This window comes from Ahaetulla prasina, chromosome 2, assembly GCF_028640845.1.
Source record: "Ahaetulla prasina isolate Xishuangbanna chromosome 2, ASM2864084v1, whole genome shotgun sequence".
NCBI classification, from domain to species: Eukaryota; Metazoa; Chordata; class Lepidosauria; order Squamata; family Colubridae; genus Ahaetulla; species Ahaetulla prasina.
Window position 1 is genome coordinate 35,872,391 of NC_080540.1, and position 18,563 is coordinate 35,890,953.

The window sequence follows — 18,563 nt, forward strand, 5'->3', positions numbered from 1 at the left end:
ACTGTAAAATGGACAGAAACTGTGTACCTGACAATTTAGTCTTCTCTATCCTGGCAGCCTTTAATTGCATTGTACTACAACATACAGCATTCCCAGGGAATTAATAGTAGGACCAGTTACCCAGTTGGGGAAAATTCGCACGAACTATGTCAGAGTTTAGGAAGGTGCTTTGTTTTTTGTTTTAATTTATTTTCATCATGACCAAATTAAAAAGAAAATATAACAAATCCAGCCATGGAAGCATAACATACTTAGGTATAAATAAAATAAGGAACACACTATTAACACTAAGACTAAAAAGCAGAAGTTAAGATTAGATTAAAAACAGAATCATAAAATTAATTGCCAGCTAAGTCTAAAACTAGATACTGAGTTATTGCCCAATAAATGAATAGTGTAGAAATAAATTACATGGTAAGATCTAATAATCCAAAATACCTTTACTTTGGGACATTAATTAGAGTCAATTAATTAATTAATTTGTATCCCACCTTTATTATTTTTACAAATAACATATCCATATTTCTCCTCTTATTTCCCCCACAATAACAACCCTATGAGGTGAAATGAGCACTGAGGGAGAATGACTTGTCCTAAAATAGGACTAGAACTCCCAGTCTCCCAGATTCTAACCTGGTGCCCTAAACACTAGACCAAAGTGGCTCTCTAATGCACAGTTTCCTAGCTGAATAACTCAAGCACTAGAATTAATAAAACTCTTCATACAAAACTGAACTTCACAAACTATAGGCAAGGAAAGTCATTGAGTTAAACAATAGAGCCAGTTCATAACTACATTGCTCTGTCTTGCTATTTATGCAGTTTAGAAAGGATAAAATCTCCTCTGAGTTGAGGTTAACTCGTGCTGATTTCATGGATACATCCATATTATTATCTTGGAAGGATAATAAGTGAAGATAAGTCATTTGCTACTGCTTTTTCCCAGGATTTCCCCCCTTTTATTTCTCAGCCCTGATACTAATCATTCTGAAAGATGGGGTCTACATAAATTGGACAAGCAAACAAACAAATAAAATATTTCCTAGTGGCCTCCAATCCAATTGTTCAGGCTTGACCTTGCTTAGTTTTTTATATATAAACCAGCCATTGTCTGTTTATGTGCCACCAAGTTAATATCAAACCAGTTAAAGCAAATATAATGTACTGATCCCAAAGACCAAAGAAGACTCAACACATGATTATTTTATTAGAGTCAAAACTATGAAGCAATGCTAATAAGGGCAAATAACCTGACTCTGCAAAACTGCCATAGTCTGTAATTATAAAAGAGAAAATGATCCTTGTGCATTTATTTACAAATAAATTTTGATGAGGTCCACACAAAATAGCTTTTAATATATAAAAAAGAAAAACATGAATAATCAACATATTTACTCATCAATCAATAAAACAGCACATCACTGTTAGTCGCGATACCTGTCTCACAAATGTATGATTAAATCAATTAATATTGATTAATAAGAATAATATTCTTGCCATTATTGATGAAATTAATAATTCAAATTATTTCAGGGTCAAATCGAAAGTGCAGCAAAAAAGTCAAGCCAAACCAACACCTACACCTACACCTATATCTCATGTCCTGCTGAGCTCCTCTGCCTCTTAGTTTTGTACTTTAAAGTTCTACATCTATCTTAATCGATCACACTTGAAATACTGCATCAGTTTTGGTTGCCACGATATAAAAAGGATATTGAGACTCTAGAAAGAGTGCAAAGTAAAGCAACAAAGATGGTTAGGAGACTGGAGGCTAAAACATATGAAGAATGGTTTCAGGAATTGGGTATGTCCAGTTTAATGAAGGGGGGCAATGGCTCAGCAGTTAAAGATGCTGAGCTTGCCATCTGGAAAGCTCACAGCCCGGGTTTGAGACCCAAACGCTGCATGATGGGGTGAGCTCCCGTCCTTTCCCCAACTCCTGCCCACCTAGCAGTTAAAAAAACATGCAAATGAGAGTAGATTAATAGGTACCACTTGGGTAGGAAGGTAACAGCATTCCATGCACCTTTGGCATTTAGCCATGCTGATCACATGTCCATGGAAAAATGTCTTCGGACAATGCTGGCTCTCTCAGCCCAGAAAGGAAGATGAGCACCACATTCTAGAATAGGACACAACTGGACAGGGAAACTTTTACTTTTAGTTTAATGAAAAGAAGTACTAGGAGTGACATGATAGCAGTGTTCCACTATCTCAGGGGTTGCCACAAAGAAGAGGGAGTCGGGCTGTTCTCCAAAGCATCTGAAGGCAGGACAAGAAGCAATGGATGGAAATTAATCAGGAAAGAACCAACCTAGAACTAAGGAAAAATTTCCAGACAGTACAATTAATCATTGGAACAATTTGCCTCCAAAGCTGTACATTGCCAACCTTGGAGTTTTTAAGAAGAGATTGGACAACCATTTGTCTGGAATGGTATAGGGTCTCCTGCTTGAGCAGAGGGTTGCTGCAGAAGACCTCCAAGTTCCCTTCCAACCATGTTATTCTGTTAATCAACTATAATCCCCTCCCTCAATATGTTCAAGGCTACAATCTCTTTTTGCACTTGGAGATCATTGAGTTGCAATGCAAAACATATTGACAGCAGTAAGTTGATGAACATTGTTCTAAAAATTGCATTCAGCTCATTGACTTTTCAAATACTGTTTTTATTTGATACCCTTGGCATGTTGATAATCTCCTTTCCTTCTACATCTCTTTTTGTTTTGCTAATGTGTAGTGATATAAAGGAAGGGAAACATTAATCTGCCTGAGCAAATAACAGAAGGGCAGAAGGTAAATCTCCAGTTTGAATAGTATCTCTGGCAGGACAATGTCCTTTTATGCACAAAACAAGAATATTTTAAGCTTGGAACAAAACAGTCTCACTTGGTATGTTCTTTTGGAACAATTTAGGTTGGCTGGGTTCTGACAAAACTAAACATAAGACGATTCAAAGGTTTTGTATTTTAGTAGTATAACATTTGAAATGCTTTGAATGTTCCGGTCATGAAAAACAACGGCTTAAAATAGGTCTCTTGCCTTTTGTTTTTCAGGGATTCCAGGAATCACCGGAATAAAAGGTATCTTTATTGACTACTATTTGCCACTCAATTTACAGAAAAACCGACTAAGAAGATTACCTCAATATTTTAAACATCCTTTTAGCAAACAATTGCTTATATTTCCTGCAGAAAAAAAGTAGTATACAAAACACACATGCAATTTCCCCACAGAAACCCCAAGTTCTACACAGTAAAGAATTAAAAAGAATCTAACTTACCTACTACCGGTGGGTAGACAGGAATACAGGTGAGAGCCATCTTCTCTGCACGAAATAAGCAGCACAGAACAGCCCAATATGGCTTTTTAACTCTGAGCCAAAAACGTACTACCTGCTGTTCTGTCCTCGCACTTCACATATCACCCACCCTAAGTCAGTAGCAGCAACAATATGATCAGGCCCTGTGATTCTACTACCTAAGAGACATTTTTTTTGAAGCCAAAATAAATCCATCACCAGCCACAAAGCAAAATTTTAATGGCCATGCTTGACATTATCTGAAATACTCAAAACCATGCCTGCCAATCCTGAATTTGTTCCAAATATGGGCAAAAAAACCAATAACACACCATGTATTTTTATGGCCTCACAAAAACCATTCTGGAGAAGCATATTTTATCCTGAATTTGGAATACAGGAGAAACATTTCAGATCAAGAACAATTTGCATACGCCTAGTTCCAAGAGTGCAATAAATGATAATATCTTAATCTATAGAGAAAAATGGTACAAACTAAAAACATCCAGAACAAACAGAATATATGGCAAAGATATACTTCATCTACCAAGCTGGTATTTAACAAGAAAGTAAATAGAGTACAAGATTAAGCCTTATTTTACATTTCCTATATAATACCTAAGGTTCACATGCTCATCTAGCAGACACATCTTTTCCTGCAGGGGAGTTGTGCATACATCTATAAATTCACAAAAATATGTGGTATGTCCTATCTTGTCAACCAGTGAATGCCAGAGAAAACATAATCAACAGAAATAATAAGTTTGCCCCCAATTTGTCGATTATAAATATGGTAACCAGAGATGGCATTCAGCCGATTCGGATCGGTTCGCCCGAACCGGTAGCGTAAATCGTGGTTGGGCTGCCCCCCTGCCCCAGCTGCCTTTTGTACATGTGCCAGGCCTTCTGCGCACGCACCTGGCCTCAAAAATGTACCTAAATAGGTATATTTTTGAGGCCGGGTGCATGCGCAGAAGGCCTGGCACATGTGCAAAAGGCAGATGCGTGCGCGAACTGGGGGTGCGCATGGGGCAAACCAGTAGTGACATAATATGAAACCCACTGCTGATGGTAACCATTAGGCTGTTTTACAGGTCCAGCACAAAGAATTCATGAAATTCTTCGGATTTCATAGTTCTTGAGAACAACTATGAAATCCAAAGAATTTCACGAATTTCTGTATGAAGTGCTGGCGAGTCTACTGAAGCTCTAGTTTCATTTCACATGGTGATAGAAGCTATTGATAAAATCATTGCTAAGTACTCTCTCCAGAAATGCAGATCCTGGAATCTGAAAGCCTTCTTGCTCTCAGAGGACCTATGGGAAATGAAGCAGCTGGGACATGGCTGAAATTTAGATGGTAGATGACAACGATGACAAAATATTAAAGCACATAACTGATTTTTTTTGTTGCCCCCCCAAAGAACTATCTAATCCAGGGGTCACCAACCTTTCGGACCTCAGGGACCACTAAATTCATAATTTTAAATCCCAGGGACCACTAATATTATCTGCCTAATAACTGGCTGGGTGGGCATGGCCAACTTAATATCACTCACATCGAGGAGTGCCTTGTTAGCCTCTATTTGCCCCTCCTCTCTCCACCAGGGCTCCTTAGGGCCCCAACAGAAAGCAGGAGTTGGAGCTAAGAGAAAGAGTTGGCAAAACCGCTCACTTCAAATTGGATCTGACTGAGGAGGAGGCTCAGTAGAAGCACCTCACTGAGGACTATGAGCATAGGCTTTCCAAGCAGAGGGAAGACCTGCGGGAGTGGAAAACCAGGTACAGGCGCCTGGAGGCTCAGGGGGCTGAGATGATCAGCCAGTTCCAGGCCATGATGCAGCCCCACTCGAACAAGGTCCTCTGGCTCTTCACCACCAGTGGCACTTCCCTCCAGCCTTCAATCAAAGCCCCACACCAGGAGGCTGAAGCAGACCCCGAGTCAGAATTTCTGCCCCCCTCTGACCCACACAAAAAGACCTCGAAGGGGGATACTCTCTGCAGCAACACAAACATTGCACATATCTGTCCCAGGGGGCGTATTTTGAGGATTTAGTGCAATATTAAAAATCCAAATAGTTTTTCTGTGGACCACCAAAATTTTCCTGTGGACCACCAGTGGTCCATGGACCATCAGTTGGTGACCGCTGATCTAATCAATGTGTGCTGTTTACAGGCTTCTAAATTATACTCCCACAAGTGGAATGTTTAATACTACAGAATCATGTCCAAGGCTTCTTAGAAATATGTCTTCTGGTCATCATGGCTAATGCACAAATGAAGTAGCCTTTGTCTTCTTTGGTCCAATTTTCAGGGATCAATGATAGCTTATTAAGTCTGAAGATTTGGACCAAACACTTAGAGTTATACATTTGGCCACACGACTCCTGTCAGGCTTTACACCACAGTTCAGCAGTAAAACTTATCTCTCCGGACACTTAACCTGTTCTTCTGAGATAGTTTTCCTTAGAAAAAGTTCCAATGTAGCTAGATTAGACTCTTGATTACAGATGACACACACAAGTAATTTGCCCTTATATAAGTTATTTCGTTAGAGTTTTAAACTTTATTTTTTTCTTCCTGCTTTTCTGACTTTATGGACATTTGGCATTGCATAGCTTGAGAACTGTTGGTTTGGTCTTGTCAGATACTATCTCCTTCTATATTTTTTTTTCTTTCTTTTTCCTCCTCTCAGTCACCCCGTGTCAGATATTTCTTCCCTTCTTCTGGTCATGGGTGAGTGTAGGGAACTGTGGGACAATTTCAGGTCTCTACTCCATCTCACCCCTCTTTCTGACATTGAACAGCAGGGAATTCCATCTCTTCTATTTCTTCAGCAGTCCCCCTAACCCAGAAGTCCCCCCCAATCTTTGGGGGAAATCTCTGTCCCTGGTTGTTAGTCATATATATCTCCTTTTCTATTCCCAAATAAGTACTGGTCTCTGTCTGAGAGTCAGAACTTCTGGTAGGTAACGAAACCTGAGAGCAGGACTAATCAAACAATTTGAGCTTGTGAGGTAAAGGTAGCTAGGGAAAAACATGTTTGCAAATCAGATGGCTATAGAAATAAAGAACAAGTGAAGACAAGCAGCCCACTCCAAAGAAGGGACCAAATAAGCTGTTGCGTAAGGCCTAGCAGAAAACAAAATACAAGAGGATTTGAAAATGATTTCTCTATATATTTGTAGCTCTTGAAGCTCTTTTGTTATGGCTTCCTTAGTTTTCCCCCCCAAATCAATATAACACAGGGGTCTCCAACCTTGGTCCCTTTAAGACTTGTGGACTTCAACTCCCAGAGTCCCTCAGCCAGCAAAGCTGACCAAGGTTGGAGACCCCTGATATAACATGTTCTTGCATTTTTTTCCCTATGAGGTTTCTGATCTTATCGTTGAAGGACATATGTGGGTAAATGTCACCAGTTACAGTCCAAGAAAGGTTGATAGAGTAGTCCTCCTGCCAATTCATATATAACAATCTGACCCTCCAATCCTGAGATAGCTAAAACATTGTCCAACTTAAATAGTCTTCCTTCCCACCATCCCCCTAAATGGAACAGAAATTTGTAAAGACCCAAGGAAAACATTTCAGGATCAAGAGAAAAACGGTGAATCAACTTTCAGTGTAGCTGGAAGATGCAAGCAAAACCCTAGATGATTAATCAGAACAAGTACAGCTTAATTAATGCCAATTAACTTGCATCTGACATTTTAAGATGGTCATATGGCAGGAGGAAATTTGGTAGTCTCAAGCAAGGAGGTGCTTTCTTGACAATAACTATTAGCTAAGTGTTTGTAGGATACATGATCTAATTCTTCTTAGGAAATCACTAAAATTTTTGGAAGAAAATAGGAGGCCCTTAGAACAGGTGAGATCCAAGGAGCATTTGACAGCTTGGACAAGAGATATACTGACAGCTTAATGGAAGTGCAGTATAAATAGGGATATTATAAGCAAACTTTGCAATAGATTAAAGATCAGGTCAACTGTCTTGCTGATAGTTTATATAGCAGCAAATTATTGCTCCAAAGAAGTATTGGTTATTCCTTTTTTGATTTTGATTGTAAATAAAGGGCAGATGATAAGGGGACTTTAATCTCCAATAATTGAAACACAACCTTCCGAAAATAAGTTAAGATTTGAAGCATAATTCTAGGAAATGAACAGATGGACCTTTACAAGGATGGAAAAGCCACAATATGGAATCAAAGGAACAATGTTACAAACAAGGTTGACTACTATGGAATAGCATTCTGACATTTGCATGTGATAGTTCAGTTACAAAGTCACAACTGTGTCCCAAAACCTTTGCTGGATGCACTGGTTCATCATCTAACTAGCTAACTAACTAGCGCATCTGGGTTGCTATTTATTCAGATTCAGAAGCACGAGTGACTTGATCAACTTTTAGAAAGATTGCAAAAAATTCATTAGCCAGAGTTTAAACCTTGATCTCCAAGTCATCTCAGAACAAAAGAGAGGGAATCAAACTGTCAGGCTTCAGCTATCACAGCTTGCTGGTTAAATTTCACTGTCCAGGTATTTAAGCACACATTCAGGAAAAAACTTGCTCAGTAGAAAACTTTCCAGTGCGAAGCCGTTTGATTAGACTCTTTCTTGCCGCTAAGAATGATGGGTTTCTACTGGTTCACCCTGGTTCGGTTAAACTGGTAGTGGTGACAGCGGGAGGCTCCGCCCACCCACCCAGACATAATCACAGATGCTCTGCTCATGCACAGAAGGTTCTGTGCATGTGCAGAAGTGCCACGTGCGAGTGAAGCCCACGTGCGCGTGAGGACTCCCAATTCCGAACCGGTAGCAAAGGTAACTGGAACCCACTACTGCAGAAATAAACCCACTATGTTTATTTCTTCTCTGCAGTACAAAGAAATCAAAGTCTTTTTAGTAGGTTTATGTCCCGCAGTTTAAACTCTAGGCTTTTCCTTTCTAATAGCTAATAGCTAGCTAATACTTAGTTTAGATGGTGGCTACAGTTGGTTCAGAATGCAGTGATTTGGGCAAGGATGGGGGCATTGGCATTGTGCTCATATGGCTTTGTCGCTTCTTGAGTTGCATTGGTTACAGGTTACTGGGTGCAATTCAAGGTGTTCACTATCATCTTTAAAGCTCTTCATGGCATAGGATCTTGCTATTTTAAGGGTAGACTTAGTATTATTTCTGCCAATCATCCAATATGATTAAGCAAAATAGCAATAGCACTTAGACTTATATACCACTTCCAGTGCTTTACAGCCCTCTCTAAGTGGTTTACAGAGTCAGCCTATTGCCCCTAACAATCTGGCTTCTCATTTTACTGACCTTGGAAGGATGGGAGGCTGAGTCAACCTTGAGTCTGGTGAGATTCGAATTGCCAAATTGCAGGCAAGAATGCAGTACTGCAGGCTACTTCTGCCTGCAGTATCTAAGGGGCTGTCATAGAGAAGACGGAGTCAACCTATTCTCCAAAGCATCTTGAAGACAGGACAAGAAGCGATGGATGGAAACTACTGAAGGAGAGAACCAAGGAGTAATTTCTTAATAGTTAGGCCAATTAATCAGTGGAACGACTTGCCTCCAGAAGTTGTGGGTGCTTCAACACTGGAGGTTTTTAAGAATTGGTTGGACAGCCATTTGTGTGAAATGATATAGGGTTTCCTCTTCTGAGCAGGGGGTTGGGCTAGAACATCTGCAAGGTCCCTTCCAACTCTGTTATTCTGTTAGCATTTCTAGGCCCATGTTATTCTGTTAGCATTTCTAGGCCCATGTTATACAACTGATTCTAGGAAGCAGCGGTGAAATGGTAAATCAATCCTTCTCTAGAAGCACAGAGCAGTTGGTTTCCTCGTATCAGCAGCCTATCATTGCATGATTAAGTTCTTACCAGACTTTTCAGTAAGGGCAACCTTCCTGATCTGGTAACTACTCAGAGCAAGCCAAATACACAGAGTCAATCTATGAACATTTAATCTCTGCAGAGAAGGCAGATTAAGGGTATAATTGACCCATATAATCCGCCTATCATCTCCATTCAAATGCTTCCTACTTCCGGTTTAGGCAGACGGGCTGGATGGATGCATGGGGGGGGGGGCGGCTATCAAAGAAAGCAATCAGGGAGTGCATATTACAGGGACTGTGGATCTCATCAAAGTTCGAGATGGTTTTTTAATCACTGATCTCGGAGCCTGCCAGACTTAAGCAGATGAGCTAGCTGGTAAGCACATCTGCCTTAATCCTGATCTTCTGCTTGGACAGGCTTGTGTCTTCAAGGAATATAAGAAGGTGGGGGGAAATAAATTAATTTTTGTTTAGATCCTTGCATTCTTAGGAGCTTCAGTGGATGATTTGATTTCTCATATCAGAAAACATGCTCTTTTTCTTTTAAGAAGTATGTTTGAGCAAGGGACAAGCTATAGAATTAATCGTCTGGACTGAGGAGTTAGAAAGACCATCTGCACCATTTGTGGACTCTGTAATCAATATCCTGTGAAATCTAGACTTACTTCCCTATACTTTGTGGCCTGTTTTCCATACTCATAATGCTATATATCTGCAGTACTGATATTAGAGCACTGCAAATTGTTTGAAACAGGTGATTTAGAATCTGTAAGAGTGTAGATCAAGTTTTATTTTGGGAATGGTTAAAGATGTGTCTTTCTAAAATCCTATGGCTACCTCAGAAGGTCTCCTGGATTTGTCCACATAAGCATCCACACACTTCTACTTCTCTTGGGGAGATAGCCAGGAGCAGCTTTGGAAGTAGGCGTGTGAACCCAGCCAAAGATGTGGCTGCTTTAATGATTCAAATGCAACTGCTTTGCATGTGGTCCCATGTAGTCAAAGGATTTGCACCGCTGTTAATGAATGCAATGGTTTTCATGACAAGATTAATGCTGATTGAGATTTTTCAGAGTCAAGGGTGATGCAAAGACGAACAGTAATTGTGTGGTTCGTCTTTAACTGCTAATTTTTTTTTACTGGAAAAAGGGGGAGTGAGAGCGCAAATTGAATTAAGGAAACTCTGAATTGCAATGGTCTATGTTCAGAAAGGAAGCCTTGTAGCTATTATTTGCAATGGGAAATGAACTTCTTCCGGTGCTGTAGTTTCACTGCATTGTTCACCTACCCTTGGATTCTTCTAATGATTCCGCTCTACATTATGCATTAAAGTGTAATGTAGCAATAAACTGGTATAGGTATAGGTATACACAGTATATGTATATATATATCTGCACCATTGTTAGCATGCTGTAGCAACTGCAAATATACATTCTTTTTGTTGCCTCTATATAAACATAGGGAGATGCAATCTGGGTTTGTTTGTTTTTAAGATAATTTTTCTTTAATGCCTCTGAGTCAGGGTTGACTCTTGACAGTCCCTGCAGTTTTCTTGGCAAGATTTTTGAAAAGGGTTTGCCATTGCCTTCTTCCTGGAGTTGAGAGCGGGAGACTAGCCCAAGGTCATCCAGCTGGGTTTGTGTCCAGGGCAGTTTCTAGCCTGATGCCTTAACCACTACACAAAATTGACTATAATATAGTCTGTAATTTAATACATCACAAAATAAGGGTCCTTGAGTAGCTCAGGTTGTAAGATAGCCTGTTATTAAAACACAGCTGCCTGCAATTACTGCAGGTTCTAGTCCCACCAGGCCCAAGGTTGACTCAGCCTTCCATCCTTTATAAGGTAGGTAAAATGAGGACCCAGATTGTTGGGGGGGCAATAAGTTGACTTTGTAAATATACAAATAGAATGAGACTATTGCCTTACACACTGTAAGCCGCCCTGAGTCTTCGGAGAAGGGCGGGATATAAATGTAAATAAAACAAAACAAAACATGGGCCCAGGGTATCTGAGGAGTTGTCTCACACCAATGGATCTGTCTCCTAAGGAATTCCAGAGGGTTAATAATAATAAAACAGAGTTGGAAGGGACCTTGGAGGCCTTCTAGTCCAACCCCCTGCCCAGGCAGGAAACCCTACACCATCTCAGACAGATGGTTATCCAGCATTTTCTTAAAAATTTCCAGTGTTGGAGCATTCACAACTTCTGCAGGCAAGTCGTTCCACTTATTAATTGTTCTAACTGTCAGGAAATTTCTCCTTAGTTCTAAGTTGCTTCTTTCTTTGATCAGTTTCCACCCATTGCTTCTTGTTCTACCCTTAGGTGCTTTGGAGAACAGCCTGACTCCCTCTTCTTTGTGGCAACCCCTGAGATATTGGAACACTGCTATCATGTCTCCCCTAGTCCTTCTTTTAATTAAACTAGACATACCCAGTTCTTGCAACCGTTCTTCATAAGTTCTAGCCTCCAGTCCCCTAATCATCTTTGTTGCTATTCTCTGCACTCTTTCTAGAGTCTCAGCATCTTTTTTACATCACGACGACCAAAACTGAATGCAGTATTCCAAATGTGGCCTTACCAAGGCATTATAAAGTGGTATTAACACTTCACGTGTTCTTGATTCTATCCCTCTGTTTATGCAGCCCAGAACTGTGTTGGCTTTTTTAGCAGCTGCTGCACACTGCTGGCTCATATCTAAATGGTTGTCCACTAGGACTCCAAGATCCCTCTCACAGGTACTACTATTGAGCAAGGTACCACATATACGGTACCTGTGCATTTTGTTATTTTTGCCTAAATGTAGAACCTTACTTTTTTTACTGTTGAATTTCATTTTGTTAGATAGCGCCCAATGCTCAAGTCTGTCAAGATCCGTCTGTAACTTGAGCCTATCTTCTGGAGTGTTGGCTATTCCTGCCAGCTTGGTGTCATCTGCAAATTAGATGAGTTCCCCATCTATTCCCTTGTCCAAGTCATTGATGAAGATGTTGAAGAGTACTGGGCCTAAAACAGAGCCTTGGGGTACTCCACTGCATACTTCCCTCCATGTGGATGTAGTTCCATTGAGGACTACACATTGAGTGCAGTTGGTCAGCCAGTTATGAATCCATTTGGTGGTGGTGCTGTCTAACCTACATTTTTCTACTTTATCTAGTAGTAGGTTATGGTCTACTTTATCAAATGCTTTACTGAAGTCCAAGTAAATTATATTGACAGCATTCCTTTGGTCTATTAATTTTGTCACTTTGTCAAAGAATGCAATGAGATTAGTCTGGCATGATCTGTTTTTGACAAACCCATGTTGGGTTTGGTCAAGAAGAGCTCTGCTGTGGTCCCGATCTTGTGGAACTCCCTACCACCCGAGGTGAGAACTGCTCCCACACTTTTGGCTTTCCAGAGGGTTGTTAAAACTTGATTTTGCTTGTTGATTTGGGGCTTCAAAGAGGTTGTTCACTGCTGGAGATGGTTGATGAGGTAAGAAGACCTCATCCCCATGCTATTCATCTCTTTGGGTCTGCCTTTTTTGCATAGTTTTAAAATTTTAATTTGTACAGTTCTAATTACTTTTCTCTTTCTCTTTTTATGATTTGTAAGCTGCCCAGTGTCACCTTATTGGGGACTTATAACAATTTAATAAATAAATACATTATGATTTATTTAATGGACATATAAACGGTCCACACTGATTTATTGCTATGTGAATAAGAGACCAACCTGAGCAGCGTCTCCCTCTTACTCACTGTGTGGTTTAGACCTTGTCTGAAAAGAGTCTCCCTGGTATATTGAAACACAAATCTACATAATTATCGGGTTAGGAGTTTGTGATTTAAGCTTTGCTTTACCGATCAGGGTTATCAAACAGAGTTAAATTTCACTTCCAAAGTAGGAATCTAGACCAGCGGTCCCCAACCTTTTTGGCTTGGCGGCCCGGAGTGGGATGGTGGTGGTGGAGGGGATAGTTGCTTGTGAGTGGTAGACAGGCATGTGTGAGTGCGTGCAGCTCCATTTGTGTCAAGGGAAGCTTTGCGCAGGAGTGTAAAACAACAACCACTTGTGCAAGGGGAGCTTTGTGCACTAGGGAAAGTCATTGCTGCTCGTGCAATGGGAGCTTTGCACGTGAGGGTAAGCGGCCACCATAAGTGCAAGATGGCTGCCGCTTGTGCACACATGCTTGTCCTCCCCCTCTGTGGCCTGGTTCTGAACAAGTTGCAACCCAGTAGTGGGCCGCGGCCCAGGGGTTGGTGACCCCTGTTGTAGACAATTTCCTAGGGCTTTTGAAAAAAGCAAACAAAACAAAAACACCTCTATACTGAATCTCCCTGGTTGATCGGAAGTATAGGAAATGGGGAGTTGGGTGGGGGGAAACCAATGCTTGATGGACATTGCAGATCATTTTGAACAAATATGTTTTCAATGCTTAGAATTTAGTTTATACTGAGGAAATATATTAGGTTCCCAGTTTTGTTCAACTAAAATCAACGTTAAATAACATGGTTATATTTATCTCCCCAACCTCAGGTTTCATCAGTAGATGCCAAAATTCTTAATGGACCACAAAGAAACTGCATCTCTACCAAATTATGATTTCTTACCCATTTATGTAAAGTTCTAGGACCCGATTTAGGATGAGGCCTTGATACTTTAGTGGGATTCATTAGCTACCATATGGGATCAGAATTTTGTCTAGGTAATGGAAGATGTTAAACTAACTTACAGAACTGTGTATACAATGAAAATACATGCTCAAGGCATAGCATATAAATTTGTGGATGAACATATGTGGCCCTAAACTACAACTGTATATTATAAATGATCCTTACTTTCTCATTACTCCTTCTTTGTGGCTAGAATTTTAATGGATAAGAAAAAAAATGTTGTATTTCAATAAAGAGTTCTTGGAAAATAAAATGACCCTTATTAGATGCTGATTGTAGACCATCACAATGTCTTCCAGCAATCTGAACCATATTTTCAATGGCTTTTTTTCCATAATAAATTTAAGTTACAGAACAAATGTGATTCAAGAGTGGACTACACAGTAATATTTAAATACTTTCCTGCATATGCTAATATCCATCAAGGAGAATAATCCTATTCTAACCCATAGGAACAAGGCTTTATAAAGGAAATGAGTATTATGCAGTATCAAGTGGATGATTTTGGGAATAAAAGCAAAATTAACAGTTCAGTAAATGTATTACTAACAGTATTAATAAAATGGCATTTAAAAAATATTCCAGGCAGGGAAGGGAAAGTATCAAATGGAAAGAGAAGAGAGAATAAACATTTGTTGTTGCTTTGGCATTTCTGATTCTGAAATAAGCCAAGCCAACTTTGTCAACTGGCCAGGTTCATAGGCATTAAAATGGCTTCATCCAACTTGATCCCCTCAAGATCTTTGATCATTTGTCACTCAGCAGGCACTGGTGGAACTTGTAAGCCGAATATCTAGACAGGGCTAGGTTGGAGGAAGTCTGTTTTAGGTTATCAAGAGAAAAATGAACTCTTGTATCCTGTGACAGCTGAAGGTGAAAATTCTTATGTCATCTCAAATAAAGGTAAAGGTTCCCCTCGCACATATGTACTAGTCGTTCCTGACTCTAGGAGGCAGTGTTCATCTCCGTTTCAAAACCGAAGAGCCAGTACTGTCCGAAGACATCTCCGTGGTGTTGTGGCCGGCATGACTAAACACCAAAGGCGCACGGAACGCTGTTACCTTCCCACCAAAGGTGGTCCCTATTTTTTCTACTTGCATTTTTTATGCGCTTTCAAACTGCTAGGTTGGCAGAAGCTGGGACAAGTAATAGGAGCTCACCCCATCATGCAGCACTAAGGATTCGAACCGCTGAACTGCCAAGCTTTTGATCCACAAGCTCAGCATCTTAGCCACTGAGCCACTCCCCCCTTTTTTTGTCATCTCAAATAGCAACAACCAAAATCCTTATGAAACCAGTTTACCATGATAAAAATAATGTAATGATTAGTTATGCTTTCTCAAACAGGATGGTGACTGGGAAATAATGAGATACTGGGAATTATTGTATTTACTATATTTCTGCAAACCAGACATCACCACAGTGTGTGTGAATTAAAATCTAAGGGTTTTGGGCAAAAAGACTTCATTGTTCTTTCAGGAAAGTTGTCCCTCTCTAGTGAAGGCTTGTGTATATAATGGATGTTTTTGGATTTTACAAAAAGTAAGGACCTGAATGGCTGACGTGTTTACTCCAAAAGGGAACATCAAAAATATTATAGGCATGGTTCTTGATAGTACAATCAAACCCTTACAATGGAGCTTCAAATAAAGCTCTCAGTGATCTTCCACCATTGCCATAATGGGGCAGTTGGGAGTTTTCATTCAACAACATTCAGAGATATCCATGGGATGGGAACAAAAACATCAAGATGGTCGTCCAAACCGTGTGATCAAAACTCCTTCCTTCCTTTTTTTTTTTTACAATGTATGAAAAAAAGGTTGGGGCTTTGATTGCATGGTTGGGGCTTCCATTTTGACTTTATTTGACCGCCTCCCTGCAGACACCCCTAAAAACATTTCAAGAGCCACAGGTTCCCTTTCTATGTTTTATCACTTTTTTGGAAATGTTCCTCAAAAGAGACACAAATGGTGGCTCTAACCCCAGTGTCGTCCAGGGTATAACGTATCTTCCTATGGGGTTTGTATGGCTTGCAGATGTGCCTCAGTTACCTTTTGTAATACAGTTCCTGTTCTGCCAAGAGGGTGTCTAGATAAAAACACATTTATTTATTGAACAGCCTTTCTTTTCCTCTATATAAATGGTACCCAAGGCCTGTATTAATATCAGTTGTGATACAGCTGGGATGTGATTGAACCGAAATATTTCAGGTACTTATTCTGTTTGAGAAGTTCACGGCAATTGGCTGAGATACAAACTGGAAAATATTCAGTGCAAAGGTTACCCCTGAAAAGAACAATCCCTGGAAATGTTCTGCTAACTGGAGAATTTTTACAGCAACAGGGAGAGGGCTAGCAAGTCTGTAACCGAGAGAAAAGAACCTGCCTCAAGTGGAAAGGTGATTTGCGTCTCACATTTAAACTCTCTTAAGAGGAAAGGAATCTCTGGAGAGCTTTATGCATGAATGAGGCATTCTCGGTGGATATGGGTCATGCTAGTAGATATACACAGGAAGATTATTTGACTCCAATTCATGCCACTTGATATAATGTGATAAAACATTTGACATGGGAGATAAGTTCCATTTTAATCTTGCGGGGGGGGGGGGAAGGAGGACTGAACAAAGAGAATTATGCAGTTGGAAGAGGCTTCAGTGGGAAGGAAAATGGGAAAAAAGACGAGAATCAATCATAAGAGGAATTGGGAAAATTTGGGGAAGGTGGACACGGCAGACAGACAGCTTTTCAATCCAATGTAAGCAAGAAAACAGGTAAAACAAACCTGCAGAGAATCTGAAGGTGTTCAAATTGGGATACCAGAACACAGGGGAGGGTAGAGAACTTAGAGCATGGATAGCAAAGACAAAGGCAGCTGTTGTACAATTGCACAAACACACAAAGAAACATGCATTCCTAACAAGTGACTGGAGCAAGAATATTAAGCACCTGCTGTAAATTGGAATGCTAGGCTTTACAATTACTGTCAGGACAAAAAATTGTATTCTAGAGGAAAAAAAGCATCAGAAAGGCGAAGAAACTGTGAAATGCATGACATTCAAATAAAATTGGAGTTAATTCTTTAAAATAATTGGGTGCTACATTCTCTTTATAGTTGGAATTACATCCGACCTCAAAATTAACCTTATTTATTCAGATTGGAAAATGGATACAGAAACATTCCAATATTTTCAAACTAATTTTGAATAGAAAGCTATACAACTATATTCCAAATCAGAAATGTCTCTATTAATAAGAATACTACTACTACTACTACTACTACTACTACTACTAATAATAATAATAATGTGTATTCATTTTTAATTTTTGAAAAAATGGGTCAAATTATGGTTAAAGTTGCTGGTCCTTCAGCGAAAAGTTTTACTTGCAATCAGATCAAGTGTACTCTTTCCTGAGTGTTCACCTTCTCTCCCAGTTGGGGAACAAGAGTTTAAGGCTAAGAAAAATGGCTGATACATTCTTAGGTCAGAGTGATAAGCATTGATTTAAGGTGCTCTTATCTTAAAATCTAAACAGAGGGAAAGTAAGTCAAAGTGGCTTGGAGTAAGGCATTAGAGCAGACAAGTAGCAAATAGGTTGAGTATCATTCAGAAAAAAAAGAAAAAACAGAAATTTCTTTCAAAAATAAAGAGAAAACAACAAAAAAGGAAAAAAAGAGAATACTATCATTAATCATTTCTCTCAAAATGTGACTTATCCTCCTGTCTCATTTTGTCACATTTTGCAGCTCTCCCTCTTGGATCTCCAAGCTGGAGGGGGCATTTACTTACATCAAATAACCTTTCTATATACATCTCCTCATTGACCTTATCACGCAGAATGTCCTGAGAATGGCGAACGAAGGTCACGTAGGCATCAGCAACGTCCATCCCTGGTTTCTGTATAGAGAAAAAGAGTGAGAAGGAGAGGAAATTAAGACGGAAACAAGGAGGGAAGAAGCATGAACGTGGCATCTCTCCAAGACAGCCTGTTTATTTAGTGGTGAGCATATTTCACTATAATCTCCTTCTTCTATTTCCCTTAACATTATGGCCGAGGGAGCTATTCTAGTTGACACATTGAGACTTATCTGGGAATCAGCAAAACTTTTTTGCTGTATGTAGCAGGTAGCTAAAGTCACCTAAGTGTTGCATAGCTCAGTCAAATCTCTCTTTCTGTCTCTCTCAGTCCTTCCTTCTCTTCTTGACCTAATTAGCACAACAAAAACAACCCATGGGGCTTAATCGTCACCTCTTTAGAATCATCTTCTCCACAAAAATCCTCTCTACTATAATATGAAAAAGGGAACCCTCACACCTATGCAAATCTAATGGGCCAAAGCAGAGGTGGGTTTTACCAGGTTCTGACCATTCTGGAGAACCAGTAGTGGAAATTTTGAGTAGTTCGGAGTAAAAATTCTGACTGGCCCCACCCCCATCTATTCTCTGCCTCCCAAGTCCCAGCTGATCAGGAGGAAATGGAGATTTTACAGTAACCGTCCCCTGGAGTAGGGTGGGAATGGAGATTTTACCCACCAAGCCACGCCCATCAAGCCACGCCCACAGAACCGGTAATAGAAAAACGTGAAACCCACCGCTGGGCCAAAGGTTCTTGAAATATATTTTATATTCAGATTTGAGTTCCCAATCAAAAACATATATTTAAAAAGAAAATATTGTTTGGAGTTATTGCTATATTCTCCCCACCACCACCAAATCTATTTCCTACATATCAAAAACACCAAAAGCATTCAAGTGATAGATATAGGTTGCCAG

At 39.9% G+C, this 18,563-nt stretch overlaps 1 protein-coding gene across 2 annotated transcripts in view; it reads right to left on the reverse strand.

The window, feature by feature from the left end:
- Positions 1–18,563, reverse strand: part of CADPS (calcium dependent secretion activator) — a 445,851-nt gene that overhangs the window by 51,996 nt on the left and 375,292 nt on the right. For both annotated transcript variants that reach the window (XM_058171468.1, XM_058171467.1), the window contains one exon: positions 17,580–17,687. In XM_058171468.1, the coding sequence (XP_058027451.1) occupies positions 17,580–17,687 (108 nt within the window). The remainder of the gene's footprint in view (positions 1–17,579; positions 17,688–18,563) is intronic.